Source organism: Canis lupus, chromosome 33, assembly GCF_048164855.1.
Source record: "Canis lupus baileyi chromosome 33, mCanLup2.hap1, whole genome shotgun sequence".
NCBI classification, from domain to species: Eukaryota; Metazoa; Chordata; class Mammalia; order Carnivora; family Canidae; genus Canis; species Canis lupus.
In genome coordinates, this window is record NC_132870.1 from 12,069,580 (window position 1) to 12,094,817 (window position 25,238).

At 38.6% G+C, this 25,238-nt stretch overlaps 1 protein-coding gene across 9 annotated transcripts in view; it reads right to left on the bottom strand.

The window, feature by feature from the left end:
• FAM13A (family with sequence similarity 13 member A) overlaps positions 1-25,238 on the bottom strand; it is a 342,559-nt gene that overhangs the window by 31,199 nt on the left and 286,122 nt on the right. For all 9 annotated transcript variants that reach the window (XM_072810208.1, XM_072810206.1, XM_072810209.1 and 6 more), the window contains 3 exons: positions 15,871-15,947; positions 15,443-15,485; positions 5,847-5,994 (listed from right to left, as the gene is read on the bottom strand). In XM_072810208.1, the coding sequence (XP_072666309.1) occupies positions 5,847-5,994; positions 15,443-15,485; positions 15,871-15,947 (268 nt within the window). The remainder of the gene's footprint in view (positions 1-5,846; positions 5,995-15,442; positions 15,486-15,870; positions 15,948-25,238) is intronic.

Below are 25,238 nucleotides of genomic sequence, written 5' to 3' on the forward strand. Positions count from 1 at the left end.
GTTTGTATTTTCATTGTATAGAGCAGGCAGATGTTGGGTCAAGCAACTATTGAAGAGAAATACAAAGAAAATATGAAAGACCCATTATTCCTTCTGTCCAACTGAAACAGGAATTTGGCTTTTAAAAATCAGCTCTTGCTTTTGGGTCCAGATGGGGCGAGGAAGTTTTGGAACCCCTTGAAGCTACTAGCTCTGTCTGATTTTTTTAAAAGAAAAAGAAAAAAAGCAGGGAGCCCTTTCTCAGCTGCTGGCCCGAGGAGACTGGCTGGAGCCCCACTCAGTGCTCATCAAGATAAGTGCACTCTTAGTCCTCTTCATCTATTTCACCCATCCCCTCCTTCCCCTCTGGCAATCACCAGTTTGTATATTAAAGTCCATTTTTTTGCCCTTTTCCCCCTTGTTCATTTGTTTTGTTTCTTAAATTCCACATGAATAAGATCATATGGCATCTGTCTTTCTCAGTCTTACTTATTTCACTTAGCCTCATACCCTGTAGGCCAATCCATGTTGTTGCAAATGGCAAGATCTCACTCTTTCCTTTTTTTCTACAGAATTATAATTGAAGGCTCTTATAATAATTTATAAAATTACACATAATATATAGTTCAATAGGACTAGCTCATTAAAATTCTTCTGTTTTAGTTTGAAATGATCTGAAAATCCAGGGCCTACTCATGTTTTGATAATTGATACTTAACTAGACAAAGAAGAACCAAATAAAAACAGTGTAGTACAGGACAGTATGTCCAATTGCATTTCCTGCCCTACAGATTCAGTTTTGAGGATGTGTTAATTGACCAATCCCAGTTCCTATTTTGGGAAGTAGTTTATGTTTTTTTATTTTTTTATTCATAGACACAGAGAGAGAGAGAGAGAGAGGCAGAGACACAGGCAGAGGGAGAAGCAGTCTCCATGCAGGGAGCCCAATGTGGGACTCGATCCCGGGTCTCCAGGATCACACCCCAGGCTGTAGGAGGCACCAGACCGCTGCGCCACCAGGGCTGCCCAAGTAGTTTATGTTTTAATCAGTAATTCTAGAGCAATGAAATGGACAAAAATATTGCAAGACAATTATTCAAAGGGAAAATAGAAATGAATATGAGGTTTCAGATTAAATTTTCATCTGAAAGCACCACATAAAAGAAATAGTGATTTTAGCTATGTGTCTTGTCAGAGAGAACTCTGGACATAAATATGGCATGTTTCTCTATGAAAAATTAATCTGCTGACACCACAGCAGGTCAGAAGTAATAGAGATAAAAGATGTATTCATGCTACCTAAGTAATAAAAAAGAGTAAGTCCTGGGGGAGTTCCATATCAGACACTACCATACACATGGAAATAAAGAATTTACTGCAGGAAGAAGAAACATTGTTCTGAGTAATATTAATGTGGTCATTGGGATATAGTGCCTCTCTGCCTAGCCAGCTAGATCCACTTGTCATACAAAAGAAAATTGGCTATGAAGATGATTTAAGAAATCTGCCAGAATTAAGGGAGCTGATGTTTTCCACATCTCATTTCCCACTATATGCTATGTAGAGTCATTACTACCTGGCATGACATCATACCGACTTTCAAGGTGGCTCCTCAGTGGTACAAGGAGGTATGGGCACATCATGGACACAGGAAGACATAAACCCCACCCAGGAGAGAAATCCTATTAGAAAAATGTCTTCAGTGTTCCAAATCTTAACCATAGGACCGTGGTAGTCCTATTAAATTGTTCAAATAACCTTGCAACTATCAGAGTTAAAAGGAATCTTAGTAGTAGGCTTTGTCGATCCATTTAACCCTTAAATTTCATATATTTGCTTTGAGTTTATTTGCAAATTATTAAGTAGTCCCTCAATTGCTACATTTAAGTCATTAATAAGATGTGTGGAATGGGTTAGAGCTGAGAACTTTCCTAATGAAAATACCCCCATTTGTGTCAACTTTGATCCAACTATCTGCACATTTAAGCAGTGTTGTTTAATCAGTTACTAATTCACTCTACTACCTGACTATCTTCTTTTTTTTTTTTTTTTTAAAGATTTTATTTATTTATTCATAGAGACACAGCTAGAGAGAGAGACAGAAACACAGGCAGAGGGAGAAGCAGGCTCCATGCAGGGAGCCCGATGTGGGACTCGATCCCGGGGTCTCCAGGATCACACCCTGGGCTGCAGGCGGCGCTAAACCGCTGCGCCACTGGGGCTGCCCTACCTGACTATCTTCTACTCCTTCCACATCTGACAGGGCACTGGAGTCCCTGTTCAAGGCCCAGCAGAGGTCTTTTTAAACACGACATTTCTGAGTCCAGAGTCACACACATGTACACACAAGGAGACTGATTTGGTATAATTTGTTCTTGGTCATCACTGGAGGATCCAGTAATTACTGACTCCTCTGTGTTCAGAGCCACCCACTGTCATTAGGTAAAAGTGGGCTCTGGTTTCAAAGAAGTCAGACTTAGGCTGGTTTCTCCTGAAACTATACTTGGAAACATTTATGGAAGATAGTAATAACATCAACCAACACTCACATATAGTGCCTGTTAGGTGCCTGTACTGTGAAGCACTTTGCAAATATTAGCTCATTTAATCCTTGCACCAAACTTACTAAATGAATACTACTACATCTGCTACTCATTATTATCTGTTGTTTCACGTGTTTAAAGATGGAGAAATTGAGGCCAAAACTGTAACACATTTACTAACTTGTCCACAAAGCTGCTAAAGTAGTAGAGGCAGGATTTGAACCCAGGGCATGCCTGGTCTTAGCCATTATGGCCCACTGCCTGCCAGAATACAGAATTGGCATTGCTGAAAAAGAGGCATCAGAGAGGCAGTCAGGACATTTTGTTACCTTGAATCATCATTTTGCTTCTTTTGGTCTCAGCTTTCTTATCTGTATGATGGGAGTGTCCGGTAAAAAGATCTTTAAGATCCCTTGCTTCTGCATTCTTTTAGAGAATTTCCTTCCCAAGGCTTTTTTTTTTTTTTTTGACAAGTAGTAAAAAATAATAAATATGAAGTATTTTATGCCCTTTAAAAATGTTCTTTTAAACTTAACTTCACTGGGACAAAGTTAATAGAATAGTTGAGTATTTAAACACTTCCACAAATGGTACCCCCAAATCAACATGAATTGGCTGATTAGGAACATTCTAATTATGCAATTCTGAAGGGCTTTATATAACAAATAATAATAGTACATTTGATTTGTGTATTCATTAAATTTTAGAGAGTGGAAGTAATAAAATAATAACACCATGTGGATAGGTAAAGAATGAGCCTAATACATAGCTACATACAGAGGGAAAAAAGAAAGAAAAAGCATGTATTTATCTGCCAGCAAAGCATGACTAGACTCTGATCCTACATTCACTTTGAGAGGGTTCCACTGTATGTTGGCTATGCAATCTAATTATCAGGTTCATTTCCTTTTTTGTTTCCCTGATACAATATGCCCCCAAAACCAGAGAACGTCATTGCCATATGGGGGCATTCTTCCCTGAGGCTAGCGCCAGCAGGCTCCTCAGTGAGTACCTTCTCTCCTGCCATTCTAAAATTCTACATAAGAGAGAGTGAAGTGAGTGTGCGGATGGGGAACAGATAAGCAAACCAAACGGAGGGGGTTACACTACATGGTGGCTTGGAGCCTGGCAAGGGAGACTTCCAGAGGGATTCTGGCTCCGATGGTTTTGGTAACTATTTACTTCCCTTTATGTATTTTGTTGTACTGGTTCACAGTCCCAGTTTAAATTAGTGCAAAGTGGATTCCTTACTGCAAAGCTACCATTTTGTTTGTTTCTTATTGAAGCTATAAAAAAAGGTAATATTTTAGTGACTGGACTTATGGCTCTCATCTGAACTATCCTTTATGCAACAATTCCTTTACTTTGACTATCCTTACTATTATAATGTAACTTGAGAATTTAAAATATATGATAAAAAATGGCCACTGGAATCAGTAACCAAATGAACCCATGTAGATTTTTAAGATATGCAAGTTCAGTAACTAATGCAGTAATTGGCAAAAAGTTGACACAAGTCCTTTCATAAATTACATAATTAGCATTTCCAAGCCTACTGTATATTTTCCCCAATAAGCTTTTTAAAATTCCTTCTAGTTTCCCAATATAACCTAAAACATTGGTTCCTTCATATTATTATTAAATTATCTATTAGAGAGTTCTTTATATTAAGTAATAGAACAGTTTTAAGGAAACTGTAAGTTAGCTTTCAACTATGCTGGAGGGAATTTTCATACTGGACTTTTCAAATATGCTGGAAGAGATCACAAATTGACTGACCAAGATAAAAACAAACTGAGTCCATTTCAAGAGGAGGAAGAAGAATCTCCCTGCCCCTCCACTGAATACACCAGGATAATGTGGTTAATTTGAATTCTGTCCAAAAATCCTAGTTTTTCTCTGGAGTTTTGTGTTACTGATATGAGGAGACCATATTACTGAAACCCAAATACAGCATTTGTTTTGGCTACTGCTTTTTAAATTTTGTTTGGGTAACAGTGGCTACTATGGGATGTTTTTTGGGGTGGGGGTGGGGGATGGGGTTTGTTTTTAATGTAGGAATTTAAAACACACCTGAATATTCCAAAGTACACAAAACAAGAGAAGAATAAAACACTACCCAGGAATGTATCACTGAAATTTAAAACAAAACACAACACCCTGCAATTTTTTCTAGTAAGCATATCATGAGCTGGGAAGGTCTGAGAAAATCTTTGACCCACTGCCTAATTACATGGCAAAGGGCTGGAACATGTTTCGTGGATTGCAAAGAGGGAGAACTAGAATAAAAACAGTTTGTTTTCACATCACCAAGCCCTGGATGAAAGTATAAAGGGATTGCTATTTTTCACTTTTTGGTCTGTTTAGATCCTCTTTTGGTCCTTCATCTAAATTTATTATCATAATGACTACTTTTAGTTTTAAAAGGGGTGGGGAAGAAGACAAGGAAATCCAGGTGCTTTGGAAAAGGACTGATTTCTTGTACTTGTGATTCTCTATGTCACCAGGTTAAGTCCTGCTGCTGTTCTGAAACCAGACACACAATTTCTCCCTCTTTGTAGCTTCCAAACACACACACTGTATGGAGGCAGCTGGGCATGCATTTTGGATACACATTGATATATGTTTGGATGCAGACACATGGATAAGGAGAGAAGAGCAGCTTGATGACACTGTTGCCAGAACCTTCCTGAAATACCGTTTTGACAAGATTAGGACACCCTCTTCTTCCTCACAAGTACATTTCTAATGTTTTGCCAAAAATCTACCTTAAACACTGTATTGCAGGGTTTTAAGCAGAAGCACCTTTTCTTCGTGCTCTCTTTGATAAGCGAATCCCTTATGTCGCTTAAAAAAATTCTCTTCATAAAAACAATCACAGAAGCAAAGCATACCAAAACATCTTTCTTGAAAAAATGGGAAGATTTAACGAAGGAGGTAGATTGTTGGCATGTAGCAGCGGGGAGAGCAGCTGCACCCAGACAAAGTCCTGAATGTGTGCAGCTCCCTGAGTACTCTGCTCAGTACTACTAGAGGGAACACACATACACGTATTAGCACTCCTGGCGAGTTAAAAATAAAAAAGGCTGCAAGGTGACTCTATGATACAGGGTGAGCACATTTCCTTTCTTAGATTGCAATTACTCCTGGCAACATTTCATGTGACACACTTCTATGCCAGGGAAAGGCTTTTCAGTCATTTAGAAATGCAGTTACTCCTACACCCCTCGCTTTCATACATCCATGTGGTGACGCGTCTCTCATTTAGGCTACTTTATATATGCCTTTCCGATATTAAATCATCCATATAGCAGACGATCCTACCTTCCCAGCTCTTCTCATCACACAATGCAGTCAGGTCCAGCTCAGGCACTTCGGAGACAAAGCTCTCCTGCTGGTCATCGGTATCTTGAGTCCTCTGCAGTTTGGTGTCAGGTATGCTGGGATGCTCCTGAATCTTCATTGTGGGGCTCTGTAATAACAGCACAATGTCTCCAAATATCTATTGCTCACCAAATCCCAAAAATGTCTGCAGCAATTTCACTCCTTCTGGACGAAACCTCCCAAGCTGTGGCTGTGGATGCACCCAGCACGGAAATCAAAATCATAGCTCGAAGCCCCCTGGATACTAGCTGGCCACTTGCATGCAAAAAGCAACCGTCCATGTGTGCTCCTTTAACTTTTCTTCTGCGAGAAAGACAAGAGGATTTCCACGAGCTGCTGCTCCTGATAACTGCAGGCAGCTGACAGTCTTGATGGTTGCTGATTGGGACCAGGAATGAGGGAAAGGAGTTTGTGTTTCCTTAAAGGAGTAGGACTCTGCAGACTGTAAACAATAACAAAAATCCTGCTACTGCTGTTGCTATGGCTGTAGAAGCAACATGGTGTCTCCTGTGTGCAGACTCCTTTGCCCCTTCGGGAAACAGTCCTGCAAGGCCAGGAGCAGAGGCTGTGTACACGAACACTCTCCTGCTGGCCCTGCAGGCTTAGATCAATTAAGCGGGGTTAGCTGCACATTCCCAGATTTCCTGTGGTTGTTTTCACCCCAAGTGTGGGGAGGACAGACTATTTATGGAGGAGCTCTGGGTATTAAAGCATTGTTGCGCAAATTCAAACAGCACAGGCGTTTGGCGGCTCATCTGGACTAGCAGTAAGCAATACGGCCTCTGGAAATGAGCCAAAATTACACGGGTAGCGGGACTTTTTTTTTTTTTTTTTTTTAAAGTAAAAAGCCAAGAACTGGCAAGGTGGCAATGCATAATTTATATCTTACAAATATCCAACTGTCCCTTGTTTTCCTACTATTCATCTAGTCTGAATATTAAATACTCAGCTACACTTGGTTTTGCTCAATCGGGGCACCTACACCCATGATGGGATAAATAGGGGATGGAAAAACCCTCTCCCAAAGGCTGTTAATTTTAGCTAAGTGATTTTATGTTAACAAAATCTGCAAGGAAATTAATTCTTTTTTACCTTGCTCTTTGGCGTCTTGTAAACCCAACCATTGTCACTTTCCCTTCTCTCATAAGATTATAAACAAATGTGTTTACTCATAAATATTCTTCTCAAGTAGCACAGATCTGTACAAAAGATTTTCTCTGAGAATCACTGGAAATTTATTTTAGCAAATATATTAAAAGAAAAAACTTTAAACATCTGGAAATCATAAATGATTCCATTAATGCATGAGAAATGTTCTTCTGCTTAAAATAAGCACTATTAAGACTTCCAGCTACTTTTAATAGCTATTCAACCTACTCTGATATCACAAGGGAATAGACGGGGCTTTTACTATAATATTTCCACGAAATGATGCGCGAGGACCGCTATTTTCTTCATCACACTGGGAATACAATGAAATATCATCAATCAGTTCATGATGAGCTACTAAAGTCAGATAGAAATGCCAAGTAAATCTGGGGCTTTAAGATACTTTCAAAACACTGCTTGTCTGTTGGGGGAAAAACAGATTATGCATTTATGCCACAAAAGTTATTTGTTCCTTGAGCTGAATCCTAAGTGGACTAGGGCTGAATGACCGAATCTGGCACTCAGTCTACTAAGAGCTGTTTGTGCGTGTCAGTCACCAACTGTTTGTGCGTGTGTGCATGTGTATATGTGTGTGTGTGTGTGTGTGTGTGTGTGTTAGAATCTGCATATAGCAAATAAACATTTTTTCAATAAGGATTTTTGACACTTGTTATGCTTAGAGGCATAAAAAAGGGAAGAATATAAGAAATTTGACTCCAGCGCAGCCCGGGTGGCTCAGTGGTTTAGTGCCGCCTTCAGCCCAGGGCATGATCCTGGAGACCCAGGATCGAGTCCCACGTCGGGCTCCCTGCATAGAGCCTGCTTCTCTCTCTGCCTGTGTCTCTGCCCCTCTCTGTGTCTCTCATGAATAAACAAATAAAAAATCTTTAAAAGATAAAATGAAAAAAAAAAGAAATTAGACTCCTATTGTAATTAAGCACAGCATCTTCTTCATGAAAAACATATCATGTTTTATCGTGCTGTACTACAGTGGAATGGACACGGATTTTGCTTACAGGTAGACCTGGGTTTGCCATGTGGCTGACATTTACTAGCTTGGTGCTCTGGCTGAGGGGCTTCATTTCTTTGAGCCTCTGTTCCTTAATCTGTGAAATGGCGTTAACAATATCAATCTAGCAAGGTTCTTTTAAAGATCTGGGAGAAGGTGTGAAAGGCCATTAACACAGTGCCCGGAGCATAAAATGTGCACAGATGAGGCCATCAGTCTTTTCATCTTTTCTGGGCACCGTAGGAAGATGAAAGTACTGCCACATCTCAAAACGCCAGAGACAGGCGTTGGAGAGGAGGCCTGTCCAACAGCAATGCAAGGCGAACCATGCTCCTCAAAGAGTAGAGTTCTAAGATGCATTGTGAAGAAACTGAGACAAGAGACATTCAGGTTCCTTGCACAGTCAGCAACAGTGATTTTGTTTGGGGGGCAGTGTGGGTGAGAGGGGTTGAGGAAGTGCAGAGACAGGCACCTGGGGGGTTGGCTGGTCACAGAAGGGGAGGACAGGAAAGAGAGACAGGCAGGTGATGAGGGTGTCAGGTGAGCAGATGCTGGACTCAGAAAGGGCCTGTATGCTCGGCTAAGTGTGGATCTTATCCTGTAGTTGATGATGTAAAGCCATGGAAGGATTTTAGAAATAGAGTAATAATGGTAAAATGTGTTTTCCAGGCTGAGGCCTTGCAGATGGGAATGAATGCTGGTGGGAAGACCTGCAGGCCTAAGCTGGGTTCTGTAGGCAGCCTGTGTCCCTTCCTAATGCCAGACACTGGCTTTGCTTCCTGCCACACCTGTGTCTGTCAGGGCACTCGGAGTCCTGCAGTGCTTGACAGAACATGTGTAAAATCCTGAAATTCTGCCCACCCCCCATTGTAAAAATGTGTACTTTTTATGATTGCTACATCTGTATTAGCACTCATTTCAAAGGAAATTGAGATTACATTTTTTTCTACATCCGAATTAGTATCCATTTCAAAGAAAATTAAAGTTAGAAAATTACACTTTTTCCCCCCTCCAAAATCCACAGATATTTATTTATTTATTTATTTATTTATTTATTTATTTATTTAAATTTATTTATTTTTAAATCCACAGACTTATTCCTTTGACAGCATGGTTTGGTGTACCCTTTCTGTGCTGGGCTGTGTGAGACATGCAAGCTCCCTGCACTGAGAGAGCTGACATTTTGTGAAAGAGGCTCAAGAATGCCCAGTAGAATTCTGAGGACACTTGATTTGGATAAAACACAACAATGGACCACCTTGTCAATTATTGAGTTGCCCTTCACAGTGTTCAAATGAAGTCTGGGAGTCAGGCATGTAGGAGAGGGAGAGATTACCACCCTGGGTAGGAGGCTGAAATGGATAACCCCTAAGATCCTATTATTCTAAAGAAGAGAATCAGGTCAAAACTTCAGTAATTTATTCAGTAATAACATATATCACATAATATATATTTATAATAGGGCTATCGTGCCTTATGCTAGAGATACAAAGATAATATTTACTCATTTATTTGACTCATAATTTTTGCATACCTACTACATGTTAGACAGTTTTCTAGACAGTGGGGATACTTTGGAGGACAAAATGAAATCTGTCCTAATGAATCTTACAGGAAGTGACTGTAAACAAAGAAAAAAACAAAACAAAACAAAACAAGCCAGGTAGTGATATGGACTATGGAGAAAAATAACGCAGAATAAGAGAGATGATGGAAGTAGGGGCCACAGTCTGCTATTTTATATTCAGTGGCAGGAAGGCCCTTCCTTGACGTGACATATGAGCAGAGATACGAAGGAAATGCGGAAATGATCCATCTATGGGAAGAGCATTCCAGGAAGAAGGCCCTGAGGCAAGGTCATTGTGTTTAAGGAATAGCAAAGAGATCACTGTATCTGGAGTCACCAGGTAAGGATGTTTAGAATATGCCACAGATAACAGGATATCACTTGCACTATGGACCTATGTTAACTTACATAAGCTTCTGGACTTTCTGGCTGATTTCCTATACAGCAGTGGAGGGGTCTCTTCTACATAAACCACACTGGCTTGCATAGCATGGACACGCTGGGCACCACACTCACCAGCACATCCACACACTTGGCTCTGTCCTACAATGCTGTGATCAGTCCCTGAGGTTGCTCTTTCACTTGCCTACTGCTCCTAGAGATCTGATTCTCAATTTCTGGCCTCACTGGTCTCACCAGAACCTGATAGGGCTGCTGTGCCTGGGGATGCAGAGTGGGCTGCTGGTGCAGGCTCAGGGTTTACGTGCATATGGGAGCTAGGGCTGATGCTCCGGGGCCACCCACGGTGAAGCTGTTCAGGTTCTGTAGCAATACACCAGCATCAAAACTACTCTTCCTTCAACTATTCGTTAGCCTAGATAGGGTGAGGCACCTCTCCAGATTGTTCCACACTCTGTCCTAGTGCTCATCATATGGCATTGCACTTGTCTACTTTCTTACTTGATGCTTCTCTTAGGTCATTCATGTTAAAGTGTCAAGGACATTCTAAAGTACCAAAATATTTCTGGTTTCAACTTCTATTGTTTATATGTCTTATATCTTCAGTTAAATCAGAGAGTAAGTGAATTACAGCAGCCCTCCCTTATCTGGCGGGAGTACATTCCAAGATGCCCAGTGGATGCCTGAAACAGAGGATAGTACTGAACCCTGTATACACTCTGCTTTTTCCTATACATACACACCTATGATAAAGTTTAATTGATAAATTAAGCACAGTAAAAGATTAATAATTACTAATAAAATAGAACAATCATACTGTAGTAGTTATATGAATGTGGTCTCTCTCTCTCAAAATATCTTACTGTGCTGTACTCACCCTTCTTGTGATGACGTGAGATGATACAATGCATGATAAGATGAAGTGAGGGGAATGACGTAGGCATCGTGACATAGTTGTTATGAAGATTAAATGAGAAGCATATATAAAAATGGCTAACCCATAGTAACTGTGAAAAAATGCTATTTCCAACTATTCACGACCTCTCTTTCACATTCATTCATCTGGCAAGTGTTTACTGAACACATGCTATGTCCTAGGTACTAGGATTACAGGAATTAACAAGATACAGAATTTAGTGTGGAAGGAAGATGCTGAATGTTTAAGTGCCAGTGTCATGAAAGTTATATCAGAAAAAAACAGGATGCTAGGGAGCAAATACTCAGAGAGCTCATCTGGGCTGGGGCCTTAGGGGACAGTCCATGTTCAGGTCAAAGAATCATTAATTACTAGTCTATTCACCTGATCTTTGTCAAGACTTGCCCCTGTCTAACCTAGCTTGGATTTTTCGATCCTCAGACTTCACTGATCTTGCTCCTTCCCTGACTTCACATGGTGAATTTTTGTTCCATCCCTTCTCCCTCCCTGCACAGGATATAAATAAACATCCTTAATAGCTTACCAGAGCCAGGAACAGTGATATCAGAGAGTATACTGTGTGATGCAGTTTGCACAGGAAGAAACCACACAGTGTTAATACAAGAACCACATGGAACCATAAACATTTACTGTTTGGCCTGACAATAAAGGAAAATAGACATAACAGATTTCCAAAATTCATGTGAATTGCAAAGCTTCAGTAGCCTTTAGAGCCTGGATGAAATGGGAAGTGAATCTAAACAGACAGAGCTTTTAAATTATTCTGATTTTAACATTAAAATCAGTAACAAAATCCTAAAGCTTCCATTCAATACAGTGAAGTTGAAACAACAGAGATTCATTTCATAAATACTTGTTGACAGGCATATTTCAGAATTTATCTCAAATCTGCTCAGGGCAAATAAAAGCCTACATTTCGGATGTCTGATAATTTTTTTTGATAATTAATATTAATACTGAGTCTTGATTGGAAAGCCCTTGTCTTCTTTCTCTCTCCATTCTTTTACTTTTTTTTTTTTTGAAGCAGGATTAAAAAAAGGGAAATTGTCTTTTGTTTATTATGAATGTCTTATTTGTTATCAAAGGTATGCTTCTAAGCTCTTCTAAGCAGAAGGCTTAGAAAGCATACAGAATGTAAAAATATTGCAAAAGAATTGAACACTTCATTAACTTTATACTTCTGACATAAAATGACCTCTTCCAGATAAGGTAATACCTTTCTATGTACTCGATAATTCTTACAGGTTTTGCTTTCTTGATAAAGAGATTAAGTATAAGATTACAGTTTTAATATTCCGGATTTCATACAGAAGCATGATATATTTCCACAGTAGAAAATAACTTATCAGAAGGGATCAAATTGAAGCATAAAGTTTAAGTTCCATTGTAAATAGAACTTTGAAAATCTGTATTTTAGAATCTGTATTTAGAACCTAGAAATTGCTAGTTTTAAGAATGACTTTTCCTTTGGATACTTCCAGTTGTTCACGGAGTTTAAAAAGAAAAGAACAAAGACTTTGGACTCCCAACATATTCAGGGAATAGTACACTAGGCTCTTCCTTATATTAGCTCATTTCATACAGCCCAAAAGGGATATTTTATTAAAATGCCAACCTTTCAGAAACTTCCCCATTGAAATCATATTTTAATTTTTGGCATTTTGAAGGGACTCTTAACTTTTTTTTCACTAACCATCTGAGATCTTGAGCAGATTCTCTTTTTGGGTAAGATTAGTTGATTAAAAAAATTAAAAAGATATGCAAAGACGGGATAAACTCGTTCACTTCTCAACACACTCCTTCAAACAAAAATACATTTAGGGCTGTGATGCTTATTTCATTTTTTAAAAAAGATTTTATTTATTTATTCATGAGAGATAGAGAGAGAAAGAGGCAGAGACACAGGCAGATAGAGAAGCAGGCTCCATGCAGGGAGCCTGACGTGAGATTCGATCCTGGGACTCCAGGATCATGCCCTGGGCCGAAGACAGGCGCCAAACCGCTGAGCCACCCAGGGATCCCCTGTGATGCTTATTTCAAAAGTAAAGTCACGGTCTTGCCTGCATTTGTGTTTGAGCCGCAGCTCCTAAGACTAGCCTCTCTCTGCCTATGTGTCCTTCTAAGGAGCATCTCTGAGACTGTGTTTAATGTTCTACATTCTCATGGAGATGCTAGTCAAAACAAGAGTAAGCACCTTTCCTTAATAGCTGGCATTTGTTGTCTTTATCTTTCATGAGTCTAAGAATTTATAAGGAAAAATTTAAAGGACAGTATTAATGAGAGCCAACTGTCTTCATAATGAAACTGGAAACATTATCAGAGCCATCCATGATGGGCATGCAAATGCCAACTTCTCACTCTGATGCTATAGGAGACGTGAAATAAAAGTAGAATTCCATGAGGGTTCACCACAGTCTAGACTTATTTTTCACCTCTGAAATTTAGGAATTATTTTGGCATTACCAGAACATCAGATTAACTATTTAGGCTGTTTAATAAGTTCTAAAAGTGCTACACGTATTAAATAGTAAACAATGACATCACACCGTCAACAAGAGAAAACAGGTCTTTTTGTGGTCCATCACTAATAATTAAATATACATTTCCTTCAGGGAAAGAAGCACATGCCTTCACGAGGAGAAGCATCATCCCAATCTTGTGGAGTGATGTCTTGTTTTTCTCCTTTGGGGCAGTTGTAAAAGAAAGGTGACACGTAGAGCTTAGGCTGGATTTTAACTCACGGTCTAATTTTATCTCCTAGCTGAACTTATTATGACGACAATGATTATTAATAGTGAAAGCTTGAGGAGTGCCAATGGTAGGCTAGGTGCTGACTGGTGACTGCACATGGCTGACACATGTAAGAATATAGGACCTGGCACCTGGAAGAAGGATTTGAGATTTTTTCCTCCTGATTCATTCACTGTCATGGGAGCTGTCCACAGAAATACCAAGACAAAACTGAATTCAGCACGGATTTTGTTTGGGTGCCACTCAGAATTTATGAGAGTTAATGTTATGAAGTCCATCCACAAAGATTGCTTGGTATCTTTTAATCCCATAAAGGATAATTGGTAGAAAAGGGACTGAACTGAGAAGACCTCTCTAGGAGGCTGGCAAAGCAATTTTCTTTAAAGTAATGTTCAATGGCATGATGAGTAAGTGCTTGCTGTGAGTAGAGGAAAAAGAGCAGAGAAAGGGTGAAATGAGAAGAAAAATAAAGGGATGCTATCATGGGGAAACTGCTCTGAAAAAACTGCTCTGGTGTCAGGGAAAAAGTGTCAGCTGGTTGCCTGGGTCCCAAGGAAGGAGGCTTAAAGGAGTTGGAAATAAGAGATGAAAGATGTGGCTCAGAAGCTTTGAAGTCAGAAAGAAGAAGCATTCCCCTCCTATTATCCAGCTTGGCCGATGAAGCGTACATGACAAGAACTGAATACAGGGAATATGAGGTGTCCATAGCATTGGTAGGGAGGTGGCCATTCATTCCCAGTAATTTTATGCCAAATTGTACACGAATGTGCATTTTTCTAAGAAGGGGGTCCGCAGCTTTTAGATTCTTAACCCCCTACACATGGTACAATTCTGAGGGGGGTAGGGACTGCAGCTGTTACTGAATCCTAGCCCCTCGCACAGTACCCACCCATGGCAGGACTCCATAGATGCTACTGGGCAACTCTATCAGCGAATTAGGACAATGTCCAATCAAGATCAGGAGTCACTGGGTTCCAGGGAGAGTTCTATGTATAAATGATATTTCAAGGATCAGAATTCAAGAACAGGTTGAAAAAAAACCTTTAAATCTGACCAGAGGGAAAACTGATAAAAATACTGAAAGTGGAGTTGGAAGCATTTGGAAGTATATTACACACACATGAATGAAAATGGGGTTGAGCACACTGAATGGAAGACAGAGTTGGGAGCAAGGGAAGTCATGCTGTAGGTCAGCATGGCCATATCCTCAGAAAATGAGGAAGACAGGAAATAACTGGAAATTTAAGATGTAGACAACATAAGGGAGTTAGGTATTTTTTTCCTCTATGGTTTACTTGAGACAAAACTCAGAAAACAAATTGGGTTTAGCAACTCACATGAAGTTTATCTTAATTTGAAAATTAATGAGATAAATCTCTGTGACGGATCCACTAAATCATTACCTATTTATTTCAATCACTTAAAAAAGGCATAAAAATATGGAAAATTAAACCAGTAGCTTTGACTTTTTGTTTCATTTTATGGAAAATCTAAAAGGAAATCTCTATGCTACTGAAGTTTCTCTTTGCAAGCAAAATAAAAGCAAAAGTATAGAGTTCTTAGAATTTCTCAAAGAATCTTTATGTCGCAGTATTTGCCTTTCTGACCAATCACAGTCCTGTCACTTAATCTCATTATCTCTTATCGATAGGCTAATAATGCTTCACGTGTGCTCCCAGGAATATACGGACAGCCCCATTACCATGATTTTGTTTGCTACTCACCTCAAAATGCGGGGTGTGTCTGCCGTCTTTTTCATTTTCTTTGCTATAAACAGCAGCAGCAACAACAAAATATCATAAAATGTCAGTTTTAGAACAATGCTTTTCATCCAGTGAAATTATGATTTATTTTAAAAGTAGGCTGAGTGGCCTTAAATTAAATTCTTGTAAAATCAAAAACCAAACCAAAACAAAAAATCAAAAGAAAACAAAACCAGAAACACAACCATGAATATGGTTGTCATTAATAGCACGATGGCAGATTTTCTATTCAAAGCATTTTCCTTTTTATAAAATACTATTGGTAAATATATAGACCTTTAATTCTATTCTTTTTAGTTCTTGTAATGAACACTGTGTTAAGTGAAAAAGAAAAAAAAGAAAGCTATTCATGTTCTTTGTAAGCAATGTGAAAGGAGTGCTAAAATTACCTTTCATCGGACATCAGTTCAACGTCATCAGTCCCAGGCCTCTCATGAGATGCTGTAGAACTGAGGCTTTCCATATTCTGTAACAAAACAAATCATGGTTGCCTAGTAGGAATGGCAAGAAATATGTAACAGCAGATCTTCCTTTATTTAAAATAGAAAAATCAGGGATGCCCGGGTGGCTCAGCGGTTGAGCGTCTGCCTTTGGCTCAGGGCATGATCCTGGGTCCAGGGATGTAGTCTCACATTGGACTCCCTGTGAGGAGCCTGCTTCTCCCTCTGTGTCTCTGTGCCTTTCGTGAATAAATAAATAAATAAAATCTTTTTTTTTTAATAAATAAAATCTTAAAAAATCATAAAGTATAATAGAAAAATCAGATAATATGAAGATATGAACCAATTCTTGTTCTCATATTTCTACCTTTGTTAAAACTAGTAAAATTATGAAAGTTTAGTATATGCTGCTTGCATAAAATTGGATGTTGATTTTATCATCCCTTTAATGAGACTATCTGACACCATCACAGACATGATCATGTCTTTGTTAGGTACATCATCCATACCTTACAGCTAAACATAGCAAAATCCAGACTGTCAGGACATTAGGGTAGCATTAGAACTAGAACCAAGGAATCTGACCTTGAATCTAATCAGAGACCAATGTAATATTCACTGCTTATTTGAAATATTTTCAGGATAAACTGCCAATATAATATGGGATATCATATAACTTGTACCTAAACTGTAAACTATCTGTAAAAATAAATGTTAATTTAAGTACCTTTCTTTCTGTAATAGTCCTTATATCAGCTAAAATTGAAAAAATATAAACAGGAAACTTACTTTGAAGGGCATGTATTTCAGGCTGACCAAGAGGGCTTAATACTTATCAGGAGGCATACCTGTAAGTTTTTGACATGGCCAATGCTTTTTAAATACAATTCAGGTTACTGAGCACATAAGTAAGCCATTCCCATGAAGGAAGATTACAAATAAGCAAACAAGAGCACTTTTACATTCAGTAAACTGAAAAAAAAAAATAGCTGCCCTGGAGATCTGAACTTGAACTTCATTAAATTCTAAGATTCGTATCTGCATTAAAAGGATATTAAGCACAATCCACCTAGTCTATGTCATCAGAAAGACACATTTTGAAGCAACATGTGTTCATCTACGTATTTATAACCTCCCATCATGAAAAATCCTTTACAAAGTAAATCTGATTAAGGTTCACAATAATCCCATGACACTGACATATATAAAAATCTTCCCAAAATAAACACATAGAGTAGAAAACTAATCTTTGGTTTGGTAGATGAATGAATTATTTTGCATTTATGTTGGTTTGGCCAACTTATCTGGAATTCTGAAAACTTAAAACCCCAGGCTCCATCAAACAGTAGAAACAAAGGGAGACACAGCGTAACATAATAGTTACAATGGTGGCTCTAGAGTCAGAATGTTTGGGTTTGAATCCTAGCTCTATCATTTATCATCTTGACCCTACTTGACCCTCAATATCCACATCTGGAAAATGGAGATGGTAGTATTAACATATTAACACAGGTAGCCATGAAGATCAAAGGAAATAACACATGTAAAGCATGTGAATAATATCTGGTACATTTATTTTATATTATTATTATTATTTTTAAAGATTTTATTTATTTATTCATGAAAGACAGAGGGAGGGGGGCAGAGACACAGAGGGAAAAGCAAGCTCCATGCAAGGAGCCTGATGTGGGACTCGATCCTGGGACTTCAGGATCACATCTTGGGCCAAAGGCAGGTGCTAAACTGCTGAGCCACCCAGGTATCCTGATGCTGTCATTATTTCTAAAACTATGAAATTCATGTCCCCCAAAATATTTTACTGCTATTTCTCCAGTTAAGGTGATGTTCCAGACAATGGAAAGAGTGTCTGTGTCTACCATTACTAAACATCAATTTACACACTTAAATAATTTACACAGTTAATTTTAGAATGGATCTGAGAAATAAAAATTATGAAAATATTCAGGTATGTTTATATTTTATAACTCTAAAGTTTGAATTAGAAGAGGCCTCTCTAAAATGCCTCTCCTTAAACCAAAGCATAATTACTCTTATTACCTGAATGTGATCTTCCTGATAAAGGGGGTTATACCTATGACAAAGAATCTTAGTTTGTTCTCATTGGTAATCTTCAGTAGATTATCAAAATCTTTAGTGTAAGATCTAGTGTAATAGTATTAGGTTTTTCTAAACCTCTGAAACATGATTTCCCAGGGAAAGCACAACTCTCTACTCTCATATCATTTTAAAACAGTGTCAATGAGATGCATTTTTAATTATATGCAAATGACTATTTCAGAATAAAGAAAAATCTTCACATTAAGGCTAGGAAATATTCAGAAAGAGAGAAGAGAAAAGTAAACCATAATAGTATTATATAAACTTAGATATTTCAGTAAGAATATAAGATTTTTTTTTCTTCCTAAATAGAAAGAACCAAGATATAATTGCTTATAGATCTTGAGAATTGTAAAAAAAGACAGCTATGTTATACCATGGAAAGCTTTGCAAAAAGCAGCTGTTAAATGTGAGAAAGTCTAGCTGATCTCCAGGGTTAACACCAGTAAGCAGTAACTTGGACTCCCTCTCCCACTGGCTTTTTAAAAAAATGATCCCTATGTTTAAGAACTCCCTAAGGATCTTTTTTTTTTTTTTTATATAGATGTAATCAACAAAGGGTGACTTTCAATATTGTTCCATATTTCCTTCTAAGGCTTCACAGTAATTCCAACTTTCATGTTGTCCACATATTTGAGACTGTTGAATATCTATGAGCTGCTTTCACTAAAGCAGCATGCAAGCACACAGTGTTTCTTTAGCAGTGCCTTAGCAAGGCAGTTGGGTTGCCCCTATACCTTTTGGAAACAGGAACATGTGAAGAATGTGTTATAACTGGCAACCTATCTCAATTTTTTTCAGAATGAAATAAGGGTAGTAAAGATCTCTGAATACAGTAAAAAAAAAAAAGTACCTATTTTCATGGGTGCAAAACATGCTATAAATTCTAACTTCCATTCTTTGCCTAAAGAGAGGGAAGATTAAGATAAAGAAACAGATCAGCCATTCCCTCACTTCACTGAGGTGGGAGAAGGGGAAAATGGAATGTACAGGTCAAAAGAACAGCTGCAACGTAGACTTCCATTGTACCAGAAATTTGCTACTGGACTTTCAAGTGTTCTCCAGTTGTAATAGTACTTGTATTATGAGAAAATATGGACTTAATTCCTTTTGAAGGTTTTGAACTGCTTTATGTTCCAAACACTTCTCTAGGTGTGGTAAAAGAGTAGTTCATTAATGTTTGCATTTATTAAAGGTTAAGGTAATAAAACTCTTATAAAAATGTTTTATTGCATTAATTTTTAATTGGTCTTCTAAACTTAGGATGTTTTAAATAGGTAATTTTAAGACACAGCAAAGAACTATGACTTTAAGAATAATTTTAATGGGGGATCCCCGGGTGGCTCAGTGGTTTAGCGCCTGCCTTTGGCCCAGGGTGTGATCCTGGAGTCCCGGGATCGAGTCCCAAGTCGGGTTCCCTGCATGGGGCCTGCTTCTCCCTCCTCCTGTGTCTCCACCTCTCTCTCTCTCTTTCTCTCTCTCTATCATAAATAAATTTAAAAAAAAGAATAATTTTAATAAAATTGCTTCTTGAATTGCATTAAAAAAACAGATCAAGCGTAGTTTATAATCCATAAAATTCTGCTTTGTTTAAATTTTACCAGTGACTTTCAAAACACACAAATGTGCTATAATATAATTTATTTGGATAGTTTTTGGGTGTCAGAGGGAACTGAATTTTAAGAACTACCCTCCTCAATTATAAAAATAACCTCAAATCTAAAAAGAACAAAATCCTTGAAAAAAATTAGCTTTAGACTGTGGAATTTATTTTCAATTCTTCCCCTAGGTCTCTCTCTCTGTTGTGGCATTGAAAGTCAGGCTCAAAACCTGTTTGACCACTGAAGCACTTGAAAACACTTGGAGCAAAAACAAATTTGTCTTCTGAAACTATAAAATGCTAACAAAACCTTTATAGAGGGCACTGAAAAAAATGCTTTCCCTCCATATACAAAAAGCTGAGTCTGAAGGCTGCAGAGAACACTGCTAGTCAAAACAGTTTCATTATCCTAACCTTGAGTTCTTAGAGAAGGAGAATATTTGATATATTCTCATTTATAAAGGATTAATGTGTTTCTTTTTGTATCCTTTCATAATTTTATGTTTTGCCTTAAAACAGCTGTATAACTTAATCCATATTTAAAAAGAACTACAGAGATGATACGAGGATGCTGATAGAAAAGCTTGCTAGCTACCCACCCAAATTCAGTCTAATTTCCTCCTACAGAAATGAAGGAGCCACATGCCCAGGAGCAACACATTCACCAGTCTCTCTTGCAATGAGATAGGACTGCATGACTAACTCCTCTCCAACAGGATGTTGTGTGGCTTGCAGGCCTGGCCAATAAACTACCCCAGCAGGCACATTCCTCAAAGCTCATGCTCTCCTTCTGTGAGCTGAAAAGGAGATGGAAACCACCATGGTTCACTGGATGCTACTTGAGGATGACAGAGAGGAACCTGGCCTGGGTCCCTGAAAAACTGCATAGAGCAAATCCTCTACTCCTCTCTCTGGCCCTCAACTCCTATTTTAGGTTGTTACGGGAGAAGGAACATTTACTGTGTTCAAGATCTTGTGTTTGGGTGTTCTTATTACACAAGTTACCCTAAAATATATGGCAACCATTCATGTGCTCCTTTTTTCCATCACATTCTTTTGATGAGTGCTGAACTCTGCTGGGCTTTAGGGTACAAGGGTGACAGGTGAACCAGACAGACACTGATCCTTGCTATCATGACCTCTGTATTTTGGTTACTGCTACAACTGTAGTTTGCTACACTGTTAACATTTCCTTTATTTCTAAATAGTTTCTTTCTGAATGATAATGGTAAAAATTGGCAAAACATAAAATTCAAGGTGACCATCACATTCTTTCCTAATTCAATAGTATGCAAAGGAAAGAAATACTAGATGCGTGTCTACCCACTAAATATTGATTAGTCCCAACGTGCTCTCATTGGAGCCTTTCTTTTTGCTTATTCCCTAGATGTCAGCTCAGACCATCCCAAGGCTTTAAATGCCAACTGGTGCCAAAGACTTCCAAACTTCTTTCATTTCTCCCCTGAACTCTAGGTTCATGTATCTAGGAGGCATCATGTAACTGCCTACTTGATTCTTTACTAATAAACATCTCAAGCTCAACATTTCCAAATGGAACTTCTGATTTTTCCCCCCTGAATCTGCCCCTTCAATAGTTTTCTCCATCTTTCCAGCTAGCTATTCTAAAGGTCTTGGAGTCATCCTGCACCCTCTTCCTTCTTCACACCCACATCCAGTCTATTAGAAACCCTCTTGTTTCTACACTATCATCCTGATCTAAATCAATATCATCTCTTGCTTAGATTATGTCAATTATTTTGTTTTAGTGTTTTTTTTGTTTTTTGTTTTTTGTTTTTTTATCCCTTAATACCTCTGGGCTATCCCCCCTTCCCCAGGCTATTCTTAACACAGTTGCTAGAGATTCTTTCAAAAGGTACATCAGATAATGACTTTCTTCTCTTTGATCCTCATCTCACTCAAGGTAAATCCCAAAGACCTAAAAATGGCTACAAAGGCTTAACTGATCAGTACCCTTGCTACATCTTTGACCTCATCTCTTAAAATCCTCCTCAATATTGCTCCAATCACAGTGGCCTCTTGCTTATCCTCAGTAGGCTAAGCTCCTGCCCTCTCTGCCTAGATAGCCTCTCCCCAGATTTCCTAATGGCTCACTCCCTCACCTCTTTCAGGTCCCTGCATAAATCTCATTGAGGCCTGACCCAAGTATCCTCTGTACATCGATCCTACACCTCCCACTCTTCCTGTCTTCTCTGCCCACTTCATTTCTTTCCACAGCATGTATCACCACCTGACTATATATTTTCTTGTGTTTTATTTGATCCTATAAAGAATGTAAAACTTCATGATGGCTGAGAGTGTGTCTGTTTTGATAACCACTGGGTCTTTAGTTCCTAAAAGAGTGCTTGTCATATAGTTTGTTGTATAATTGAAGGAATGAATAATGATAAATCAGTGGCTCACAATATTGGGCTTTTTTACACTGTATGAATACTACCCAGAGAGTTGCTGCCATGTAGTTTTTGACAGGACCTTTTGCTGAGTGGTACTGCACTGAAAACAATGGTTGAAAATTGCTGCATTAGGTAGAGGACTATTTTACAGAGGAGAGGCAGTGTAGGGCTGGGAGCAGGTGCAGATGTGCAGACATGCTGGGTGCTGTTTTGGTATTCCAAGGCAGTTACAACAAGGGCTTAAGTGATGTGATGGCAATACAAAGGGACAAGGGGGACCTTCATAACATTTTAAAAGTAGAGTCAACTAAATTTGACAACTGATTAAAAAGCTGGAAGAGGGACTGGGGGCAAGTCCAGGAAATGTCTTAAAAAGGGATGAGAAGATGATGGTGTGATGAGATCAGATGGCTCCCCTGGAGAAAAAGAGATCAAGAAGGGGCAGACAATGAATTTGGTTTTAATGCATTGATTTTTTTTAAGAGGTAGGGGAAGGGCAAGGGAGAAGAGAAAATCTTTAGTAGACTCCCTGCTGAGCACAGAGTCTGATGCAGGGCTTCAGCTCACAACCTTGAGATCATGACCTGAGCTGAAACCAAGAGTCAGATGCTTAACCAATTGAGCCACCCAGGTGTCCCAAACAAGTTGACTTCCTAAGGTGAACTGGGGAAAGTTTCAATCAAATATGGACTTTCAAGGGATCTGTAGAGAGGTAACATCTGACACCATGCAAGTGGAAAAGCTCTCAAGTACAGTGCTGATGGAAAAGAGAAATGAGACAAAATTTGGGGAACATCTATATCTAGATATGCTTTGTGGAAGATGATCCAGTGAAAGAGATGACCCAGAAGAAAGTCACTGTGATTAGAGGACATGGAGAAGTCAGTATCAGATTGAGGGAGAGAGTTTTAAGAAAAAGGGACGAAGTATCAAGCCCCACAAAGACTTAAAGAGTAAAGGACCAAGCAGACGTCAGAGCACAGGGGTGTTTGAAGGCCATTCCCAAACCATGTCCAGTGACATGGAGGAAGCAGTTTCTGCAGAGAATTGGGCATAGAATCTGGGCTACTGGGGTTGATGAGTAAATGCAGACTGTTCAGAACATCTGATGGCAAGTGAACAAAAGAGACTGGTCATCAGAACAGAGAGGGCAGAAAGGGATTTATGTATGAGCTGTGTTCAGTTTTCCCTATCCTTTAGCACATTTAGTTGCTTTCAAATCTCAAAAAAAAATATCCCACAATAAGGTATTAATATTCCTACTTTATGGATGAAGTAACTGAGGATACATAATACGGCCACGTGCCATAGATATTAAGTGATCAAGTTGAAACAGAAACTCAGTCTGACTGCAAGAGCTATGCTCTTACTTTGAACCCTGCCTGTGATTTCAGAAGGTATTCAGGACAATAAATGTTTATTTATTATTTTTTAAATATTTGAGAGAGAGAATCTCAAGCAAAATCCTTGCTAAGTGTGGAGTCCAACGTGGGGCTCAATCTCAAGATCCTGAGATCATGGCCTGAGCTGAAATCAAGAGTGGGACATGTAACTGACTGAGCCACCCAGGCACCCCTAAATAGATGTTGTTTATAAATAAGAGAGCTACTAGACTATGTATTTGTTTTTTACATAATGACTGCAATGCTTATTATAGAATTAGTATCATATGGAGAACATTTGAAGAACGAGGATGGAGTAACAGTTGCTTCTAATACCACTACCATCATCATAAATTACTTGAGGCACATTTCCTTGCAGTATTTTTTCTTGGGAATGGACATTGTTATATACACTTATATATGCACTCATATATGTATATAATACATACACATATATGTATACATGTATGAATGCATACACTGTAGATACTGCTACATCACCTACTTTTAATAGAGGGAGAATATAGTGGAATCCCAGCTCCACCACTTTTGTGTGACCTGAGACAAGTTGTTTACTCTCCTCTGCCTCATTCTCATGTTTAGAATGAGAATTATAATACTAATAAATCCACCTTTTGCATTATTGGGAGGATTAAAATTGATAATATATACAAAGCACTTAAAATATAACTTGTCAGTGGTTTTTATTTTATTACACAGTTTTCAGAATAATAATTTTATTGAATTGACATACAAATATTGCTTATCTGATCTCACATCTTTGAACATTTAAATTGCTTCTAATTTTCCATGATTATGAAAGGCTTGTGGTGAGCAAATTAATACTGTGGTCTTTTCCATTTTTAAGTAGAACCAAGTGGCAGAAGTACGATTATTGGATAAAATACATGATTACTTACGACTTTTGATTTAAGCTGTTAAATGTGCCCAAGAGAGAAAGCTTTTAGACATGAAGCCTTTTTCTAGGCCAACAGAAATGAGCCAATGAAGAGGAAGCCATGAAAAGTGTGAGTGTATGTATATGTTTGTACACGTACATGGGTGTGGGGTGGGGAGATGGATACAGAAAATAGAATTTGCAAAGATACTTCTTGATTTTAGAGGTTAACGTTAGAAATTAGAAAAACCATGTCATCATTTGAGCAGGTGAGAAGAGAAAATGAGAAGAGTTCTAGAGACATTTTGAAGCAGGAGTGAGGGAAGCTGCTGAAACACAAGCTGGGGGTCTTAGTTCTTCAAAGTAAATCAAGAGACAAGGTTTTCCTTTGAGAATGACTGATGGGTACAGGCATGAACTAGGAGTTTAAAGAGGGAAGAAAAGGTTGGGACCCTGGCAGTAATTAGAGATAAGGCAAAACATTCTAATGTCACTTACTACCACTAATCTTTAAGCTCTGAATTATCTGTAGTCTCTTGGTCTCTGCTGGTCATGGCAGTCTCGAAAGGTGAAATCACAAAGGGGAATATGCCCAGACAGTTCCTACTTTAGAGATTCCAAATCTGCAGGATGCTTTTTTTGGTCTACAGCATATTCTCTTCAGTTGTATTGTGGGCTGGTGTGATCAGTGTGAAATTATTACTCACTGTGTTCAGTTACTCTCTTCTCACTTTCTCTGGAAAATGGCTTTTGTTCTCATCTCTTCACCAAAATTGCTTTTATTAAGTGATCTCCATCATGCTAATCCCAATGATCAAACTCTCACTCTTCTGTTTGACCCATCATCTGACCTTCTGTCCTTGAGATACTTGGTTCACTTGGCTGCTGAGGCACCCAATTCACATTCA